We start from the raw sequence: 21,794 nt of genomic DNA on the forward strand, positions 1-21,794 counted from the left end.
GCAACACAAAGCAGGGTTCAGGAAAGCTGTTTGCCAGCCTCTCTGCCCCCAGCATGTCCAGATGCCCTGTGCTATTCACCACACAGATGCAGGCCTTTGTATTTCTGCCTCTTGAACTCCCAGAGATTACCTCTTGTCCCATTCTCCAGCCTCTCCAGCTCCCTCAGAACGGCAGCACAAACATCCCTTGGCTTAGGCTCTTTTCCAGGTTTTGCATCACCTGATAACTTGCTGAGGCAGCACGCTGTCTCTGACCACCTCACTGATGAGTATGTGGAACAGTCTTGGCCCCATAGATGCCAGTCCTGGGCTACGCCATTTGAGACTTGCCTGCATCACTAATTTGGGACATTCATCACAAGGCACTGCGCCCAGACCTCCAGTCACTTCCAGGACCCATATTTCTCATCTTCTCTAGCAACATGCAAGGGGAGAAAGCGTCAAAGCTTTACGAAAAAGGCGAGGTAAACACCAGCCACGGCTCTCATCCTTGTCCACAAAGAGAGTCACTTCAATATAGAGGACATGGAGGTCGGTCAACTGTGATTTCCCCTTTGTAAATCCACACAGACAGATCCGCACCAGCTTCTTGTCCTTCCTGGGACTGACAGTGCTTTCTGTGAGGATTTCCAACATCACTTGACACAGGAGCAAGGCCAGCCTCACCAGCTTCTAACTTCCTAAATCTTTCTTCCCAAACTGCTTGAGTCCTATAACCTCTCCTCCATCCATCAGGAATTGCTCCCAGGCACATCACCTTTCCGAGCCAATGGGAGTGCTCTCCAAAGGACAACAGCCAACTCCTGCAGCATTCACCCCTGTGACAACTCAAGCCCACAGACCATACATCCATTTTGTCACAAAGAAGTCCTTCCTACCTCCATTCATCTTCCTCAGACACACAGATCGCTTGGACACAAAATCCTGCAAAACACTCACCTGGGCTCAGCTGGGACACGCCTTGCCATTCTTCAGCCCTTCACCACGCATCCACCACCACCACCAGGGTCTCGGCTCTGCAGCTGTGTGCTGCATGCTTGTCTCCAACTCCCCTTGGAAATCTCCAAACTCTCTTTCTTCCCATTGGACACTGCAAAGAGAAATGGCCTCAGACTTTGGCACCCACCCCAAGAAATATCCCCAAAACTCTGGCTCACCAGCCTCCCCTGCCTGCTCCTCCCATTCCCCCTCTGCCTCTCACCACACTCACAGGCTCTCCAGAAACTTCCTTGCACTTGCAGGGTGCCCCGTGTGCAATCATAGAGTCCTTTAGTTCACAAAAGGCCCTTATCTTCATCGAGTCTAAACGTTACCCTCACACTACAACATCCACCTCTAATCCAGAAGTGCCACATCTAAATGTCTATTAAATCCCTCCTGGGATGTGGACTCCACCACTTCCCTGCGCAACCTGTTCCTGTGCTTGATGACACTCTGGGTGCACAAATTGCTCCTCATATCCAATGCAAAGCTCCCTGGATAAAATTGGAGGCTGTTTCCTCCTCTATCACTCATTACTAATAATAAGAGACTGACCGGCACCTCCATACAACCTTCATTCAAGTAGTTGTACAGACTAATAATGTCTCTCCTCAACTTTCTTTTTCTGGAAACTAAAGAAGACAAGTTGCTTGAAGCATTCCCCATTCAGTGTTCTTCTCTAGATCCTTCACCACTTTCGTTGCTTTTTTTTGGACACGCCATGCCAAAGCCCAGTTTGCAAACTTACCAGCCCTGGCTCAGGGGAGCACTCTGGAGGGGCCAACCCAAGCCTTTGGGGAGCAGGGCAGGCCTCCCCACAGCACAGGGCTTGCCAGCTCTGAACCAGGGCTGCCAGGCCAACGGCCTGCTCTCGCAAACAGCCCTCCTCTGCCTGCTGGCATTGCCACCCCCATGGACGGCCCCAAGGGGCTGCAAGCCCAAACAGGCAGCCGCCTTCCTCCCAGCCACAGCCTTACAAGCCAGAGGGGCAAAAAGAAACACACACAGAGCAGATAGCCGAAAGGCCAGGGCTAAAGAGAGGTTTAGCGAGCTGGCGGTAAGGTGGGGAGGGATGGAACGCCATGGCACGGGCAGTGTCTCATGCCTGGCACACTTGCAAAGCCCGGACCAGCCAGCCAGGTCTGCGAGGAAATGGAGACCCCTCTTCACAGCACACCGCAGGCTACAACACACGAATGCATCCTGATGACCTCGTTGACAAGCTCTTCTGTATTTTGCCACATCTAGAAATGCTCTGACAAACAGAAGCAACACTGAGCCTTTTCCTTCTCTTATTCTTACTTAAAAGTTGATGCCAGGTTCAGTAGATACATCCTCAAGAGGACTCAAGAATCTTAGAAGAGGGATTAAAAAAGGGTCTGAAACTGCTTGAAAGCAGCCCGAGTAGGACAATGAAGCTGGGAAAAGAGCTGGAAGGCATGTCCTAGGAGGACTGGCTAAAGACTCTGGGTTTACCTAGTCTGCAGAAAGGAGGCTGAGGGGCTACCTCATTGCACTCTGCTGCTTCCTCAGGAGAGGACGTGGAGAGGGAGCTGCTGAGCTCTTCTCCATGAGATCCAGTGACAGGATTCATGGCAATGGGTCAGACCTGCAGCAGGGAAGTTCAGACAGATAGAAGGAAATATTTTGTTATAGATCAGGTGGTCAAACACTGAAAGAGGCTTCCTAGAGAGGTGGACGATGCCCCAAGTCTGACAGTGTTTAAGAGGCATTTGGACAAACAATGCCCTTAATTACATGCTCTTCCTCTTCGTCACCCCAGCAGCGAACAGGCAGTTGGACAAGATGATCACTGCACGTCCCTTCCAACTGGACTCTTCTAGTCCAGTCTTGTCTATTATGCTTCGCCAAGCCTTTGGCACGCAAACATCACCTCGAGGTTCTCAGGTGCACAGCCCCACGCAGCACGCACGCCTCCCCTTTCCCCTCCACTGCATCCAATCCCACTCTGGCCCCACAAACACTGCGCAGAGAAATGGCCTCACCCCTCGGCAATCACCCCAAAGTCAGAACCCACCTCCCCTGCCTGCCGTTCCCACTCCCCCTGGGCCTCTCCCCACACTCACCATCTCTCCCACAACTCACCAGCCTCAGCCCCACAGCTGCCGCCTTCTTGCCCCACAGCCAGGCCCTGCCTCAGCACCCTCAGCAGCCAGCCAATCACAAGGCACCTAACAGCATGGCAATCAGGGGGCAGCTGACAGCCTGCCAATCAGAGGGCAGCTAACAGGTAACAGCTGCTGCAGAAGCCCCTGGAAGCTTCCAGAAGGTGCCCATCAGGACTTGAAAAATAGATATTTCTGGTACAATAAATGGATAATCTTCACCAAACAACCCCCAAAACAACTCTGGGAGGGGTGGGTTATGAATGTGGGAATGAATGAGTAGAAATGCTGATGAAAACCAAACCAGCCACCTCCCATTACAGCAGTTAGGGGACTCAGAGGGGTAAGAGGCAGGTAAAATGCCCTGATTAAATAACACCCCCCAAAAAAGCTGACATCAATAAATACATGAACAGAGCCTGCCATTTTTGCCCTCCTCTGTGTGGGGTCCCTCAAGCATAGCTTTGGGCACTTAGGACCGGGTGCAGGAACAAGCCTGTGACCCTGCTCTGCTCTGAAGATGGGGGTCCTGTGGGGTCCATGGCCAAGGAGCTGTTGGAGTGGGCACATTCCCTTGGGCCACCCTCCTACCTCTGTACCTGCAAACTCAGGCACTGAAACCCAGATCTTTGGGTATCAGAGATCTTTGGTTCCCTCCAAATTGCTCAGCACTAGTGCCACTCGGTCTTTCTTCTCCTTTGTTGTTTTTAGTTTTTATTCTCTGTAAAAACACTCCTGCAAAAGAGGTGAGCTCTGGGCTGAGAAATGAGCTCGCAATCTCTAGGGCTATTGGCAGCGCTGAAATATTCATCAAAAGCAAATTAAGAGAACTTCTCCAGAGCAGATGGAGTCTAGAGTGCCGGAGAGCTCTGTGCACAGCTGGAGTCGGCCTCATTTCAAAGGGAAAGCTTTTGCCTAGGAACAAAGCCCTTCCCTAAAATCAAAACCAAACATCACCTGCCTCAGAGCTGGGCAAGGAGAGAGAGAACGGGTTTGGATCTGACTGGCCTTTTTGTCTGGCGATTTAGCATTAATAGTTCATCTCCCCTGCAGACAGGCCTCGTTGAAGCCCCTTGAGGGGCTTGCTTCAGCTCATCTTAAAGTAATGTCTAATCAATAGAAGATAAACTCAAGTAATACCTGTTCTTATGAGTGATAGTTGTTCACCTTGGAGTTCAGCCAGCTTGACATCAACCCTTGGACTGCAACGGGTGCAGGATCTCACCTCCCTGCAGCCCTGCGACGTGCCTGAGCAACCAGGCCTGGCGGAATGTCTGCCTCGTGCTTCAGAGCATGTCTCAGCCCAAACTTGCTCCAGAGCTGCTCATTTTGGGCACAGTCAGCTCAGACGGGTTCAAGGGAGCGTTGGGAGGAGTCTCATAGCCACACTGGAAAGGGTCTCACTGCTGGTGTGCTGTCTACCTAAAAGCGTAAAAAAGAGCCACGAAACTGAAATCCAAGTGGGAGAGGGATGCTTAGAGCTGGTGTGTCTCACCTGGTCTCCTGGAGCTCGGCCGCAGCTATGCAGCATCATCACGAGCCCTCTTCCAGGCTGGGATGGGCTGCATCCAGGTAGCTCATACCCATCTGCCCCACTTGCCTGGGAGGAACGGGGAAGGCAGAGCAGGGAGTGGGGCTGGAGTCGAAACCAGAGCAGTTCAAGAGAAAGACGTCACCCGCAAGGAAGCTTCGTTACGGAAACAACGCCTCAGACGAAGCAGCGGTTCTCCAATGGCGATGGCATCTGACCAAGCCACCCAAGCTTTATCCTGCCTTCTGCAAGGTCCTGGGCTGTCCTCTGGTTTGTGTCACGCAGGAGACCTGCCCCGTTGAGCTAATGGGTCTCTTGAAGGCTTTCATCCAGGCTTTCATCAGAAGATCTTGCTAGATAATATCAAAAGCCTGAGTGATATTTCATTAGCAAGAGACTCCTGCTCCATCCCATGCAGTCACTGCAAGTTTACACCTCCCCCCTGTGATCTTCCCTCACGCTCTAACATTGCTTTGGTAATTAGCTCCAGAATTACCATATTTAAATCCAGCACTCTGGTTATTCAGCTGCTGCCACAGCAGCTCTGGCTGTGCAACCTCCCAGCAACTCCTCATCCGAAACAGGGGTTACCCCTAATTAGTCTCTGAAGTTCGTGGGAGGCAGTAGGAAGCTCTTATCGTCTGTCATGGTTTGAGCCCAGAGGACAACCGAGCACCATGCAGCCCTTCACTCAGGAATGCGAAGGAAAAAATAAAGTAAAAGGCTCAGGAATCAAGATAAGGACAGGGAGGGGTGGCTCACCTGTTAGGGGCAAAAGACAGACTCAGTGAAGAAAAAGAACATCACTTTAATTCAAACACTAAAAGAAGCAACACTTAACAGACAAGGTGGGACAGTGAGAAGTGCCACCACATCCAAAAGCCACCTCCCCCCACTCCTCCCTTCTTCCAGGGCTCAGCTCTGCTCCTGATCTCTCTCCCTCCTCTGCCAGTGGTGCAAGGGGCAGGGGATGGGGGTTACAGTCAGCTCGCTACTCCTTCCTTCTTGGGAGGTGGGTTGAATGCTGCACATTCCTCCCCTGCTCCACGGGGCTCCCTCTCACTGCAGACAGTCCTGCAGGAACCTTCTCCATGGTGAGTCCTCCCCACGGGCCACAGCCATTCCCAGGCGTGGGTCATCCCTGCGTGTCGCAATCCTCCTGGTGCTGAACCATAACAGCTGGGGCCACTTCTCCTCTCAGAGTCCCGGCCTCCTCTAAATGCAGCCACCTGTCCTGGCGTGGGCTCCTCCACAGGCTTCAGCTCGGCTTCTGCTCCACCGTGGACCTCCATGGGTGGCAGGGTGGGCAGCCCTGCCATCTCACCGTGGGGTAACAGGGGTCTATGCTCCGTCACACCTCCCCGCTTCCTTCTCCTTCCTTCCAGACCTGGGTGTTCGTCCTTCTCACAACTCCTCCTCACAAGTCCAAACCTCCTCCCATGTTCCCCTTCTCAAATACGTTTTCGCAGAGGCACAACCACCATCGCTAATTGGCTCAGTCCTGGCTAGAGGCAGGCCCGACTTGGAGCCAGGGGAGCTTCGAGAAGCTTCTCACAGGGGCCACCTCCGTAGCCCTTTTCCCCCCTACCAGAAACCCCGCCACAGAAACCCAGCGCATCCTCCCACTGGCACCTGGAAAACCTTCCAGAGCCTTTTGCATTTCCCCGGCTTGTCTAATGGATGTCCCGTCATTGGAAGTGTTCAAGGTCAGGTTGGCCAGAGCTTTGAGCAACCTGATCTAGTTAAAAATGTCCCTGCCCACGGCAGGGGGGTTGGACTAGATGACCTGTAAATGTCTCTTCCCATCCAAACCCTTCTATTCTGTAATTTTACCGTGCACGGATGCAACTGGATGTGGGGTGGTTGCGATTCACCCCCCTGCCTTGAGCCGGTGCAGGTGGAGTGGGACATGCAGGAAACATCACAGGAGGTTTCTTCTTGCCAAACCTCGGTCTCTCATGGAGGATGAAAGAGGTGATGCTGTTTGCAGGGAAGATGAGGGATTAGCCAGCATGGAGAAGCCAGAGTATCCTGGATCAGGGAGGGGGGGAAAATAGCACAAGGACTGGAGATGCTCATGGGAGTAGGATTTTGGAGTTGGGAAAACCCTGGGAGGGCTGGAGACATGCTGGGACTCACTCAGCTGGGAGAGAGGCCGAGCACTTCCATGGGACATGGGTGGTCACACAAGCACAAGGTGACATCTTTCGGTGTGCAGGGGGGGGGAAAAAATGACACCCCTCAGGAAGGGGGTCCCCAAGGATTCAGCTTTTCCCGAGACTTCTCCAAAGGAAAAGGACACGTTCCTCTTCCAGGTGTCACCCAGGAGAAAGGAGGAGGAAGAAAAAGAGTGAAAAAGCCATATCCTACTACTCTTTAACGTGGGGGCCATACCTTTTTTGGAGGAAAAGTGGGAATTCTTTGCTGGTCTCCCTTAATCCCATTCTTCACCATTTCAATTTAGAGCAGTGCAGAGCCCTGCAGAATTCCCGAAGGAAAAGTCAGCTGCAGCCGGGCCGGGGGGGGGGGGGGGGGGGGGAGGGGATGAGTTGCATCTTTGAAACCATCCCCTGCCCGCCAGAAAGCCCTGCTCGCTTTTAATCTCCGCTTAAGTGCATTAAAGATGATTAAGCCTTTTCTCATCAAAAATCCCTTTGTGTTAGGGAGGAGGGGAGGGGACCTGCGCACACCCCCACCCCCCCTTCCTTTCACTGATTTGCCACCCCCTTTTCCAACAGTTGGGTTTGCAGCGGCACCCCCACCCCCCTTTACAATAGACGGAGGGGGGGGGTGCTGTCGGTGTCCCCCCCCCCGGTGTCGGTGACCCCAATATACATTCCCCCCCCCCCCCTCCCACCCCCCCCACCGGAGCGCGGACTCCATTTCCCGAGGAGCCGAGCGGCGGCGGCCGGGGACGGAGGCGGGGCGGCAGGAAGCGCGGCCGAGCCGAGTCGAGCCGAGCCGAGCCGAGCCGAGCCGAGCCGAGCCGAGCCGAGCCGAGCCGAGCCGAGCCGAACCCCGTGCCGGGGTGAGACGGGACCCTGAGGCGGTGGGGGAGTGGGGGGGCGGTCCCCCAAAAGTGGGGGGGACACTACGGAGGGGAGAGCGCCAAGGGGTATGAGGGGTCGAGGGGGTTCCCCGCGGTGGGAGGTGCTGGGTTGGGATAGGGGCGGTGCTGCGGGGGGGGGGGGGGGGGGGGGCTGCGGTTGAGGGGTGCAGGCCTGGGATTCGGGGTGCGGGGGGAGGTGTGGGGGTCAGGCGTGGGGTTTGGGGTGCAGGGGGAGGTGTGGGGTGCAGACCTGGGTGTAAACCTGGGGTTTGGGTTGCAGGGGGGAGGCGTGGGGTGCAGACCTGGGGTTTGGGGTGCAGGGGGAGGCGTGGGGTGCAGACCTGGGTGTAGACCTAGGGTTTGGGGTGCAGGGGGAGGTGTGGGGTGCAGATCTAGGGTTTGGGGTGCAGGGGGAGGTGTAGGGTGCAGACCTGGGGTTTGGGGTGCAGAGGGGAGGTGTGGGGTGCAGACCTGGGGTTTGGGGTGCAGGGGGAGGCGTGGGGTGCAGACCTGGGTGTAGACCTAGGGTTTGGGGTGCAGGGGGAGGCGTGGGGTGCAGACCTGGGGTTTGGGGTGCAGGGGGAGGCGTGGGGTGCAGACCTGGGGTTTGGGGTGTAGACCTGGGGTTTGGGGTGCAGGGGGAGGTGTGGGGTGCAGACCTGGGGTTTGGGGTGCAGGGTGGAGGTGTGGGGTGCAGACCTGGGGTTTGGGGTGCAGGGGGAGGTGTGGGGGTGCAGACCTGGGGTTTGGGGTGCAGGGGGAGGTGTGAGGTGCAGACCTGGGTGTAAACTTAGGGTTTGGGGTGCAGAGGGGAGGTGTGGGGTGCAGACCTGGGGTTTGGGGTGCAGGGGGAGGTGTGGGGGTGCAGACTTGGGGTTTGGGGTGCAGGGGGAGGCGTGGGGTGCAGACCTGGGTGTAGACCTAGGGTTTGGGGTGCAGGGGGAGGTGTGGGGTGCAGATCTAGGGTTTGGGGTGCAGGGGGAGGTGTAGGGTGCAGACCTGGGGTTTGGGGTGCAGAGGGGAGGTGTGGGGTGCAGACCTGGGGTTTGGGGTGCAGGGGGAGGCGTGGGGTGCAGACCTGGGTGTAGACCTAGGGTTTGGGGTGCAGGGGGAGGCGTGGGGTGCAGACCTGGGGTTTGGGGTGCAGGGGGAGGCGTGGGGTGCAGACCTGGGGTTTGGGGTGTAGACCTGGGGTTTGGGGTGCAGGGGGAGGTGTGGGGTGCAGACCTGGGGTTTGGGGTGCAGGGTGGAGGTGTGGGGTGCAGACCTGGGGTTTGGGGTGCAGGGGGAGGTGTGGGGTGCAGACCTGGGGTTTGGGGTGCAGGGGGAGGTGTGGGGGTGCAGACCTGGGGTTTGGGGTGCAGGGGGAGGTGTGAGGTGCAGACCTGGGTGTAAACTTAGGGTTTGGGGTGCAGAGGGGAGGTGTGGGGTGCAGACCTGGGGTTTGGGGTGCAGGGGGAGGTGTGGGGGTGCAGACTTGGGGTTTGGGGTGCAGGGGGAGGCGTGGGGTGCAGACCTGGGTGTAGACCTAGGGTTTGGGGTGCAGGGGGAGGTGTGGGGTGCAGACCTGGGGTTTGGGGTGCAGGGGGAGGTGTGAGGTGCAGACCTGGATTTAGACCTGGGGTTTAGGGTGCAGGGTGTTATAAATTGAGACCACAATGGATCATAATCCAATTATAATTTTATTAATTATAGCAAGTAGAATATGAGCAAAGACAGCGCTGGACGACAGGGGAGTCTGCGCTCCGCCAACTGCCGTACTGATCAGTTCAAACAGTTCCTTTTTATACATTTTTACATTCGTGGTTGTCTTTGATCAGTACCCCTTCTGCTTGCACAAGTATCTGGTTTGTGTAAGCAATTGCGGTTATCTTGTCTCACGCGGTCATCTTGTCTCACAGGTTATCTTGTCTCACACAAGCGGTGTCTGGCAGCTATTTGCATAAGCAGTTTTTCTGTCTTTTGCCACCTAACCTTTACATTGAGCTTAACATAAATTTCAATAAACAATACCCTTAGTTCATAGTTTCTTACAATCCCCCCTTTTTCTTTTATCCTATTATTGTTTATTAGATGCTACTTTCATTTTCGTCACTGCAAACAAACCTTTTTCCACAATTCCAACATTTATCATAACACTCTCAAGATAATACCTTACAATTACAATCATAGTTTTCACGTGGCATAACGCATTCACAACAATCTTTTCCACCAGGAAGCTCCTAATAGATCATCCCACCATTCTGAGTCTAACATTGAGGGTGTTTTCAGAGCACCATAGGTAAAACAGCTCTTATTCTATCTGCTATGTGCAGTTGTCGCCTTAATGTTTTTGCTGTGTGTTATTTATTCCTTGCTTTGTTCAGTTAATCCAACAAGTTGTGACCAACATGCAATTTGCTACTACTGTTTCACCTGTTGGTGTTAAGCAAATTCGAGCTGTGTGCCGAACTGCACAGTCAACTGTACTATCAGACACTCTGTAAACAATAATCAACAATTTATTAGCAAACAAGAACCTGAAATAATTAACTGTATAACAATCCAGCAAAGTCCCACGCGACACAATCAGAAAGAGAAAAAGTAAGAACCAAAGATATCAGCACTGTCCTTTGGATGTTGTCCTTCGATGTCTTGTTACCCTTACTCACGGGGCGATAGCGACAGAAAGATAGAAAGAGTCCAAGAACAACAGTCACACGCCGCGTGGTAACTCCTCTGATCAATAACATTTTCTTCTTTGAACTATAAGTCTGTTTCCATCACCTCATCACGGTTTCGAGGGCGTCTTAGTTGTCTTCGTGATCTTGGAGGATTGGGGGGAGGAGGTGATCTCCGACACCAGCCACGAGACATTCCCTCGCATACCGCGATGGCAACGACAGTCACCACCAATATAATGAAAAATCCCAACAGCAGGCCGGCGCACACGGGATCGTCCCCTACTCCCATCTTCCCAAGATTGCAATCCAGCGGGATCAGTAAGATTAGTGGGATAGTCCAGCCCCAGGCTAGCGGCTTGACCGAGGAAGGTCCAAGTGCGCAATGAGCGGAAGTTTCTCTTTCACCCAGAATGCCTGTGCTGCCTAGATCTGGGCGGGCCTGGCAGTTGTTTTTGCCATCCGGGTATAGCCGAACTTTCGAGACCCTCCAACAACACATGCGCTTTGGACTGGGGGCGTGGAAATCCATTTTCCTGCTGCGTATGTGGACCCTGACTCCTGATCCCTACAGACCAGGCAGGTTCGCCACTCGCGCTCTCACTCTTGTACCTCCGATACCGCGAAAACAATGGAGCGTGCTTATGCATGGGCAGCAATTTATTGTGCAGCCTTGATGTTGGTAGCCCTCACTTTGTTTGCCTTTTTACTACATATCTTTTGCCCTTGTAAATGTTCCTCTTTCAAGTGCCCATGTAGTTGTATCTGCTTATGTAAACCACCATCTCCTTTGGTTAACCATGTCGAAAATTCTGTTATAGGTCTTTTCGGCGGTTTTGGTACTGGCTGTTTTACTTCTGTCACATCTTTTACTTGGATTCTCTTCTTCCCACTAAAAATATCTCCATCCACCCTTCTGTCTTTGGGAAAGCAAAGCCACTCTGATGTTGGACATAACAGTAAAGCACTTGCTGCACAAATTTGCCACTATTAAAGCAAACCATACCAGGATGATTAGCAGAGGTCCGGTATAACATATGCTCCCACCTCTCATGCCTATGGGGTTGCAGCCCACAGCTGAGAAAAAGGTCTTCTTGGTGGCGAGCACAGAGGTTAACCCGGTCTTGCCCTCTACTGTTTAACAAATCCGTGTGTTAAGAGTTAGTCAATTCAAGTGCAGCTCCTTTGTAGCCACTTCCTTTGTTTCTAAGCAAAGCAAAATTTTGGCACTTTCCGATAGTGTCCTCCCATCAACTCTCAGGGACATCACAAATTCTGGGGACTAACCTCTTTTTCCCCGTAAATCAAGGTTACAGTTCATGCCCCTTCCCTATACAGTTATAAGACAATTTTCTCCATCTGCAAGAAATACCACATCCGGTAACACATTTCACATTCACACAAAACCCACGCTTCATGACATCCATGCATACACTCGAGACAAGGTATTACTCAATTAGGTTGATTTTCTAGCAATGCCTAATTGACTCCAAAATGCTCATAAACTCACATGTCTGTCAGTTAATGCTCGGTAAACGCCAGCTTTTCCCTGACAGTTTTTTTTTGTTTGGTTTTGTCTGTTTTTTTTGTTTTTGTTTCCTTATACAGCAAGTAAGTAAATGAATAAGTAAATTTTCACAGTGTTACCTCTGAACCCAGTCAAAAACCCAGTCAAACCACTGGTTAAGAGTCATTCAATCCCCTCCTGATGAATTTACTTAGTCCTTTGAGGGTGACTTGTAGTTGGTCAGTTGATGGTACCACAGTCCACTCCTGAGGCTTTTCCACCGGTCCTTTTCCTCAGGAGGCAAGAGTCCACCCCTTTTCTTTTGTTCGGATCGCTGTCTCGGTGGTCAGCAGCACCTGAAATGGACCTTCCCACTCGGGAGTTAATGATTAATCTTTCCACACTTTTATCAATACCCAATCACCTGGTTTTACATTGTGGATATTAAAAGCCAATGGTGATATTTGAGGCAGAAGTCCTTTCTTTCTCAGTTTCATTAAAGTGTTACCAATGTTTCATTAAAGTGTTACCAATTCTTATTACATACTTTCTTACATACTGATCTCCTACTTCAGGGATGACAATATCCCTGTCATTACTCATACATAGTAATCCAAACATCATTTCATAGGGAGAAATACCCAGGTCTGTTCGTGGCTGAGTATTGATCCTTAATAAGGCCAATGGCAGGCATTTAATCCAAGACATCTGAGTCTCAATCATTAACTTAGTCAAGGTTTGTTTTGAAGTTTGATTCATTCTTTCTCCTCTTCCAGAACTCCGAGGATGCCATGGGGTGTGCCATGCCCATTCGATCCCTAAGGCTTCAGATAGCTGTTGTATAATTTTTTTAAAATGAAATATGTTCCTCCGCCCAAGTCTATTCTTTCTATTAATCCATATCTGGGGATAATGTTTTCCAGTAACACCTTGGATACCATGCTTGCCATTGCCCTTGGTGTGGGGGATTGCTTCCACCCAATGAGTTAAGTGAGCCACTAATACCAACAAATACTTCCACCTTTGTATTTAAGGTAGCTCTGTTAAGTCTACCTGGAGGCTTTGTATGGCTAGCTCCTATTCCCCAGCCACCCTTTTTTTTTTTTTTTTTTTTTTTTTTTTTTATCTCATTACCTTTTTGTTCACTTTTTAACAAATCAAACATCGATCAACTAGTTGTTTAGCCACCATATATATATTCCTATACACCCATATTGTCTAAGGAAATGATCACAAAGTGATTGTGTTCCCCAATGTATTTTCTAATGTATTAATGACAGAATTTCTCATGATCTGAATTTCTCATGATCTTGTTTTGTTTAACATCTGCCTTCCATCTGCTAAAGTCCATTTTCCTTCTGAATCTTTTCCCCCCTTATTTTTAAGTATATCCTTTTCTTGTTCTGTGAAATTTGGGGCTAAATTCTCATAATCCCCTGGTATTATTACCAATAAAACTACCAGTGATGATTCTGTAGCTGCTTCTCTGGCTACTTAATCTGCTAAATTATTCCCCCTTATTTCCATTGATGCTCCCCTCTGATGTCCTTTCACATGCACAATTGCAATTTCTGTGGGGAGCTTCAGGGCTTCTAAAACTTCTCTGATCAGCCGCTCGTGTACTAGCTCCTTCCCTTTTGTATTTATAAGCCCTCTTTCTTCCCATATTTTTCCAAATGTGTGGACCACTCCAAATGCATACTTTGAGTCTGTGTACACTGTCCCTTCCTTATCTCTCAATATACCAATGTCTGTTTTAGGGCATAGAGTTCACAGACTTGTGCTGACCACCCAGCAGGTAATTTCCCCTTTTCAAACACTTCCATCTTCTGCCTCTCGATAATTACATAACCCAATATTTTTCCTTCTAGGCATCGAGAGGACCCATCAATAAATAGTTTTTCTCTATAGGGCAAAGGTTTATTTAACAGATCTTCTCTTATTTTCGTTTGATAATTTATAAAATCCAAACAGTTATGCTCTGGTTCCTAAATATCCTCCCCGATTCTCCTCCCATAATTCTAGTAATTTAACCACTAGTTTTCCTTCACCCAGCACCACACCTATTCCTAATTGCACTTGTAAATCTCTACCTAGCAAATTACATCCTACCCCTGGCATTAACAACAAATCATTAACAGCATATTGATCTTCCCCTTGTATTAACACATTCTTTATAACTGGGACCAAAAACCCCTTCACCTTTAGCCCCTACAGCCCAAGTTGTATCTTTTACATAATCTTCCTCCTGGGGTCTTAATTTCAAATTTATCAAGGGCTCTTCTGTTGGTATATCCCCCAGGAGGTAGAGTCCCTGACACCCCTAGTGATTACCACCCTCATCCTGTTGGGTTACTTCAAACACCAACAGGTCCCGTATTCTCTGGGGGCATTCTTGTTTATAATGCCCCCCCTTCCCACAATGAAAACATTCCCTTGTGATTTCCCTAGCCAGTGGTGCCTCTTGGTTCCGCCTCCCCTTTCATTCCCTTGCCTGTTTCAAATTTGTGATCTCCCGTCTGAGATTCCTTGTGTTTGTTTCTAACAGCTTCTTGTGCAGTTATCATAGTTTTAGCTTTAGTTTTAGCCTCTTCTTCATCCTTCCTAATATCTACTTTCTGTGCTTCTCTCAGGAGTTCCTCCAGACTCTTATTATAATGACCTAGAGTCACTCATATCTCTCCTCCGCTCTTGTTCATTCTGATTCCACTGCAGAGGGGTTACAGGGAGTTTCCTTTCCCCGGGTATCCCCTGCTGATTTTCTCTCTCCCATATCCACATTCCAACCGTTCTGATCATCTGTCTTTCTTCAGGAGAGAAAAAAAAATTCCCGTAATCGACTGCATCTCCTCCCATGTATATATATACTGGGTCCCAAAAATTGATCAGTCTTCTCTGACAGCCCCACAGGGTCCTCTAATAACCTCCTAAATTCATTCTTATACGCCCTCACTTTTACATTAGTGAGCGGCACATCCACAAATCCCATCCCCCCTTGAATTCCTGCCGCTGGGACTTCCCCGCAAGGGATTAACCCTAGCCGCCCCGTGCTCCCTTAAACGATTTCCCTTAAATCATGTACGAGCCGATATTTCCCATTTGGTTTCTTTACAGGCAGAATGGGGGTGTTAAAGGGTGACATACAAGGCTCTAAGATTCCTTGTGCTAATAATCGATCAATTTCTGGTTTTAATCCTCTCCGTCCGTCTAGGGAAATGGGATATTGCTTTACCCTCACAGGTATGTGGGGTTCAGAAACTTGGATTTTAATCGGTGGGATTTCCAGTCTACTAATTGTGTCCGGAGAGTTCCAGACATCGGGATTAATTTGTTTTTGCTCATCCACGGTCAAAGGATAAGTAGACACTGTTAGCTCTTGATTTTTCACTTTAATTTCTAATTGTAATTCAACAATTAATCTCGTCCTAGCAGATTAAATTCTGCTTCAGGGACGAGCAAGAGTTCACCCATTCCAAATTTATTTTCAGTTTCGAATACCACATTTTTGATTTTGTTTACTTTAAATGGTTCTCCTTTTGCCCCAATTACTTGTACTTTTTTCGAGGAAATTTTACATCCCTCAGGTATTTGTTTAATAGTCGATTTTTCAGCCCCAGTGTCTACTAAAAAGGTGAACTCTTGTTTATGGGGACCTATTTTTAATTTTATCAAGGGCTCATGATGACTCCGGTCCCCTAAGATATAGAGCCCCTGGCTCTCCTATTCCGTTTTCAATATTTCCTCATCCCTGATCCTTTCTCTGCAATTCTTCTTTATATGTCCCTTCTTTCCACAATAAAAACAACATCTCTGTTCCTTCTTTACTACTACGTTCCCTTGTTTCATTCCAGCAGATCTGTGTTCACCAGTTCGTCCTTTACGGTCCTCTCTGACCGCTGCTACCATCATTTTTACTTGTCGCTTGCTGCTCTCTTTCTCTCACCTTACATAGACTTTCTGAGCTTCTCTCAATAATTCATCCAACCCTCTATTCTGCCAGTCTTCTAACTTTTCAATCTTCTTTCTGATATCTTCCCATGATTTTGCCACAAACTGAGTTTTGAGGAGTGCTTGCCCTAAAGGGTCGTCTGGATTTACCCCAGAATACAGCTGAAGGGCTTTCCTCAGTCGTTCCAGCCACTCAGTAGGGCTCTCATCTTTCTTTTGCATTTCATTAAATGCTTTATTAATATTCTGGCCACAGGGTACTGCTTCTCTAATTCCCTGAATTACTATAGTTCTCAGGTCCTGCATATGAGTTCTATGCACCGGATCCTGATTATCTCTATTAGGTCTTTGGAGTGGCCATTTAATATCCGCTTGAGGTCCCTGGGCATGTTGAGCATCCCACAGTCTCATTCCTGCTCGTCTAATCATATCTCTTTCCTCGGTAGTAAATAATTGACCAAGGATAGATTGCATCTCATCCCAAGTATAAAGGTTTGGTCCAAAAAATTGATTTAATCTTTCTGCCACTCCGAGTGGGTCCTCAATTAAGTTTCCCATCTCGGTTCTTTTAAAATCTCATAGGTCAGCCGAGTTTAGGGGTACGGAAATATATCCGATCACGGGTTGAGGTCCCCCCATGGGTATTTCCCTTAGGGGGTACATCTGAGCTGCCCCTTTTTGGCTTCTAGTTACACGTCTAGGAGGAGGGGGAGACTCTTGTTCCGACTCCGGTGGGGGAGTGGGCGCTCTGGGGACCTCTGGAGGGGCTGTGGGAGCAGGAGGGGAAATGTAAGGAGGGGGGGTTAGAAGGGTTTCGTCTAACCCTTCCTTCTTTTTCTTTTGTTTAGTTTATTTCATTCAGCGGGTAAAGTCTAGCTCCCAGTCTTTTTAGCCACACTCCCGCATACTGACTTTCTTCCGGGTTAAGGGGTTTTTTATTATTAACCCAGAGATTTAATTGTTGCCTTATCCAATCTTCTTCTGACCCGCAGACTGGCCAAAAGACATTTTTAGAAATCTTCTTCCCTCCCCATATCTTAGTACAATATTCTATCATTTTCTGCTTATCTTTCCCTAGTGTTCCAGGGAAATATCTCCAATTGTCTAAGATATATGCCAGAGGGGTATTCTTAGGTACAGTGGGTACCCTTCCCATGGGAGTCGAAGGCTTGCTGCCCTTCGCCCCCATCTTCTGGATTATCCACAAACACACACTCACTTGCTCCCCTTGTTCCTGGCCCAGTCCCTCGCGGGAAATGGGAAACGCAGTACTTAAGGGTCCGCACTCGCTTGGTTCAGTATATCGAACCTCTCATTCGTTATAATCCAGGAAACCCAATCCCGCCCGAACGGTAAACCCGCGAACAAATTCGCAATATACTTACGCATCCTGCGTCTTCGTCCGGACTCCCGTGCACAGAATTTTTATGGGATTTTACCGGTTTCTCCTTTGCTCATTATTCTAGAATTTAGGTTCGTCGGTAAGGATGGGGTGGGCTATCAGTCGCGGGGCCGCGGATTGCCGCGGGGCGCCTCCCCGGAGGACAGAAGCCCACCGTTCCTTATCCGAGTCACGGCACCATGAAATTGTTATAAATTGAGACCACAATGGATCATAATCCAATTATAATTTTATTAATTATAGCAAGTAGAATATGAGCAAAGACAGCGCTGGACGACAGGGGAGTCTGCGCTCCGCCAACTGCCGTACTGATCAGTTCAAACAGTTCCTTTTTATACATTTTTACATTCGTGGTTGTCTTTGATCAGTACCCCTTCTGCTTGCACAAGTATCTGGTTTGTGTAAGCAATTGCGGTTATCTTAGTCTCACGCAGGTCATCTTGTCTCACAGGTTATCTTGTCTCACACAAGCGGTGTCTGGCAGCTATTTGCATAAGCAGTTTTTCTGTCTTTTGCCGCCTAACCTTTACATTGAGCTTAACATAAATTTCAATAAACAATACCCTTAGTTCATAGTTTCTTACAATGGGGAGGTGTGGGGTGCAGAACTGGGTGCAGAACCGGGGTTTGGGGTGCAGGGGGAGGTTTGGGGTGCAGACCTGGGTGCCGAACCGGGGTTTGGGGTGCAGGGGGAGGTTTGGGGTGCAGACCTGGATTTAGACCTGGGGTTTAGGGTGCAGGGGGAGGTGTGAGGTGCAGACCTGGGTGTAAACTTAGGGTTTGGGGTGCAGAGGGGAGGTGTGGGGTGCAGACCTGGGGTTTGGGGTGCAGGGGGAGGTGTGGGGGTGCAGACCTGGGGTTTGGGGTGCAGGGGGAGGTGTGAGGTGCAGACCTGGGTGTAAACTTAGGGTTTGGGGTGCAGAGGGGAGGTGTGGGGTGCAGACCTGGGGTTTGGGGTGCAGGGGGAGGTGTGGGGTGCAGACCTGGATGTAGACCTAGGGTTTGGGGTGCAGGGGGAGGTGTGGGGTGCAGAACTGGGTGCCGAACCGGGGTTTGGGGTGCAGGGAGAGGTTTGGGGTGCAGACCTGGGTGCCGAACCGGGGTTTGGGGTGCAGGGGGAGGTTTGGGGTGCAGACCTGGGGCATGGGGGATACACGGGGGTGCAGGGGTGAGCCTCCATTTCCAGAGGCCGGGCAGCGCGGTGTGGCGGGGTCTGGCCCCCACCCGTGTGCCAGTGGGCCACCCGCCAGTTTCATTAATTAGCAGCTACAGCTGACGAGTTTCTCCTGCCCCAGCCCAGCCGCGTCACCGCCAAACACACCGCTTCCGCTTTCCTTTTCGCTTTTTCCGCCAGAAGCGGGTAAAATCCCCCCACTCCCCCTCCCTCCCCCCCCCAAAAAAAAAAAAAAAAAAAAATTTCTCCCACCAGCCTGGCGTGTGGCTGGTGCTCCTGGGGTGACGCTCGTGGGTACTTATGCTTGGGGGGGGCGGGGGGGGTGAGCTCAGGGGTGACCCCAGCTTAGCCCCCCCAACTCCCCACAGGATTTTGGCTATGACGGAGGGAGCGGGGCCGGTGCCCAAGCGCATCCTGGTGACGGGTGGCACCGGTTTGGTGGGGAGAGCCATCGAGAAGGTGGTGGCTGATGGAGAGGGGCGGCCGGATGAGGAGTGGATCTTTGTCTCCTCCAGAGACGCCGACTTGACGTGAGTTGACTGCATGGGTTTTCGCTTGGAAACCCCTCCCTCGTTTGCTCCCTTGGCGCTGCTGAACCCCAAAATTTCCCATCCCAGGAATGCCGCGGAGACCAAAGCCCTGTTCGAGCAGCACAAGCCCACTCATGTCATCCACCTGGCTGCCATGGTTGGGGGCCTCTTCAAAAACATCCGCTACAACCTGGATTTTTGGGTGAGCACCTGGGGGATGGGTGGTATCAGGGTCCCTGTGGATGCTGCAACCCCCTGCCCTTTCCCAGCTGGGATGTGGGGACACGGGGACAGGGCTTGCTCTGCTCCCAGGGCCAAACCAGTGCTTCTCTGTTTTTTGGGGTTATTAATGAGTTATTACCCATAGGGTGCAGGGTTTTGGGGGTCCCCACCCCACAGCTCTGACAAATCTCTCCATCCTCAGAGGAGAAACATCCACATCAATGACAACGTCCTGCACTCGGCCTACGAGACGGGGGTGCAGAAGGTGGTCTCCTGCCTTTCCACCTGCATCTTCCCAGACAAGACAACGTACCCCATCGACGAGAGCATGGTGGGCACCTCTGTCCCCGTGCACAGCCCAGGGGGTCCCTGCCCTGCTTAACTCTCAGCTTTTGTCACCAGATTCACAACGGACCACCTCACAGCTCCAACTTCGGCTACTCCTATGCCAAGAGGATGATCGACATCCAAAATAGGTGAGAGAGGGACACGAGTGAGCCCTTGGAAGGCTGCGAGCACCCGCGGGTTATCAGGGCAAGGGGAAGCCCCTTGGACTCTCAGGAATTAAACGGAGCCGGCGGGGGGGATACCTGGGCTCAGCAGATGGAGATGCTGCTGGCCAGGGTCTTCTGGGAACAGCTCTGTGCCGAAGGGGTGGGTGACTGTAGCTGGTGGCCAACCCATCTGCGCCCTCCCTGCTCTCACCCAGGGGCTACTTTGAGCAGCACGGCTGCCGCTTCACCGCCGTCATCCCCACCAACGTCTTCGGGCCACATGACAACTTCAACATCGAGGACGGCCACGTCTTGCCGGGGCTCATCCACAAGGTCTACCTGGCCAAACGTGAGTGCGACAGGCTTTTTTGGGGGAGGGTTGGGATGTGTTTGGTTTTTTGGTTTTTTTTTTTTTTTTTTCCCTCTTCCTGCTCCATGAGCTGCTCTGCAAGGTAGCCAGGGTGGGTAGAGATGGCTCCAATGCTTATGGACATGCTCTTCTTCCTCCTGCAGAGTCTGGCTCTGCTCTGACCATCTGGGGCACTGGCAAGCCCAGGAGACAGTTCATCTACTCCCTGGTATGTGTGATCTTGGGGAGTACTTGCCTCCCCGTGGTTTGGGGAGAGCAGGGTATGGGGGTGGGGGCAGTTCCTGGACCTCAGCAGGGTCTGAGGCCACCTGGGTTGTCCTGGGCAGTGTTGGCCACCCTCAGGGTTGGGTCCCCTTGCGATGGGAGGGCTGGGGGACAGCAGCCACCCCCCCCAAGAGCCATCTGCCCCTCTGCAGGACCTGGCCCGGCTCTTCCTTTGGGTCCTGCGGGAATACGATGAGGTAGAGCCCATCATTTTGTCAGGTAAGCCCTGTCTGCCCCCCCTACAAAAAGGGGCTCCAGCCCCTTTCCAAGAAGATGGAGGAATGGCCACAATCATGCCCTTTTCCACAGTGGGAGAAGAAGATGAAGTCTCCATCAGGGAAGCAGCAGAGGCAATCGTGGAAGCCATGGACTTCAGGGGAGAGCTTGTTGTATCCTTCACTGCAGGCTGGCCCCCCTCACCCACAAAGCTGTGGTGGCATGGGGGGGGGGCACCCCGCTTTCCACCAGCAGCCATAGGGTTCCAGGGGAGATCCCACGGTCCAGAGCAACACCCCGAGCATCCCTCTCCCTGCCCCAGCCAGGACACCGTGGGGCAGAGCAAGACCTGTTTCCCCCTCCTCCTTTAGTTTCCCTTAATCCTTCCCACCCCAGTTTGACACCACCAAGGCGGATGGGCAGTTCAAGAAGACGGCCAGCAACGCCAAGCTACGGCGCTACCTGCCCAACTTCCAGTTCACACCCTTCAGGCAAGGTGAGATGAGGGGGGGGGGGCTCCACAAAACACAGAGGTCCTACCCACCGCAATTAGCCGTGGTGGCATCAGGGTGGTTCATCCTTTCAAAACTTAAAGGGGGCTGATAAAAAGGAGGGGGACAGGCTTTTTAGTAGGGTGTGTTGTGACACGAAGGGAAGAGTCAGACTAGATCCAAGGAAGACGTTTTTTTACACTGAGGGTGGTGAGACACTGGACCAGGTTGCCCAGAGAGGTGGTCGATGCCCCATCCCTGGAAGGGTTCAAGGTCAGGTTGGACGGGGCTTGGAGCAACCTGATCTCCTTGAAGTTGTCCCTTCTCATCGCAAGGGGGGGTTGGACTAGATGACCTTCAGAAGTCCCTTCCAACCCAACCCATTCACTGATTCTGTGAACAAACTGCGTTCCCAATCCCAAAACCCATCCCATCTTCTCCCTTCCCAGCCGTGACGGAGACCTGCGCTTGGTTCAGCGCCAACTACGCCGATGCCAGGAAGTGAGGGGCCAGCGCGGCACCGGCATCATCCTCTTCAACTCAGGGTTGTCCTTTGCTGGGGCAGAGGACGGGGCTGGGGGGAGTGACAGTGACATTTCCAAAGTAAAAAAAGGGCAAGAGCCCAGGGAGCAACCCCCACGTTCCTGCCTGCTGCTAGGAGCGGTGCGGGATGCCGGGGCACCCCAAAGGCTTTGGGACCTCAGACCAGATGGTAGCAGCCAACTGGAGCCACCACCTCTGCCTTGGCCATGTAATGGGTTACACTGCTAATTACCTGTAATTAGGCTGTAATAAAGGGAAGGTGATCAGGGTTGTTTCTGCAGCGCAG

General features: G+C 51.4%; 1 protein-coding gene across 3 annotated transcripts; it reads left to right on the forward strand.

Annotated features, from left to right (window-relative positions):
- The first annotated feature begins 7,624 nt into the window (after positions 1 to 7,624).
- On the forward strand, positions 7,625 to 21,788 carry GFUS (GDP-L-fucose synthase). 3 transcript variants are annotated; one of them, XM_042786308.1, is made up of 11 exons: positions 7,625 to 7,666; positions 18,747 to 18,908; positions 18,996 to 19,110; positions 19,333 to 19,461; positions 19,533 to 19,606; positions 19,840 to 19,973; positions 20,138 to 20,202; positions 20,411 to 20,477; positions 20,568 to 20,647; positions 20,871 to 20,970; positions 21,415 to 21,788. In XM_042786308.1, exons 2-11 carry the CDS (start codon positions 18,757 to 18,759, stop codon positions 21,468 to 21,470), a joined length of 972 nt encoding a protein of 323 aa, XP_042642242.1. In that variant the 5' UTR covers positions 7,625 to 7,666; positions 18,747 to 18,756; the 3' UTR covers positions 21,471 to 21,788. The 3 variants fall into 3 exon arrangements, with proteins under 3 accessions (XP_042642242.1, XP_042642243.1, XP_032860862.2); XM_042786309.1 differs by lacking the exon at positions 7,625 to 7,666 and adding an exon at positions 18,372 to 18,564; XM_033004971.2 differs by lacking the exon at positions 7,625 to 7,666 and having other exon boundaries at positions 18,572 to 18,908.
- The last annotated feature ends 6 nt before the right edge of the window (positions 21,789 to 21,794 follow it).

This window comes from Tyto alba, unplaced genomic scaffold, assembly GCF_018691265.1.
Source record: "Tyto alba isolate M040663 unplaced genomic scaffold, T.alba_DEE_v4.0 Super-Scaffold_9, whole genome shotgun sequence".
NCBI lineage: Eukaryota > Metazoa > Chordata > Aves > Strigiformes > Tytonidae > Tyto > Tyto alba.

Excerpts from the sequence above, each read along its gene's own strand:
- GFUS (XM_033004971.2), top strand. The coding sequence starts at position 18,679 with ATGCTTGGGGGGGGCGGGGGGGGTGAGCTCAGGGGTGACCCCAGCTTA. Across the intron at positions 19,462-19,532 it reads ACCCCATCGACGAGAGCATG|ATTCACAACGGACCACCTCA; the intron begins GTGGGCACCTCT and ends TTTTGTCACCAG. Across the intron at positions 20,648-20,870 it reads ACTTCAGGGGAGAGCTTGTT|TTTGACACCACCAAGGCGGA; the intron begins GTATCCTTCACT and ends TTCCCACCCCAG.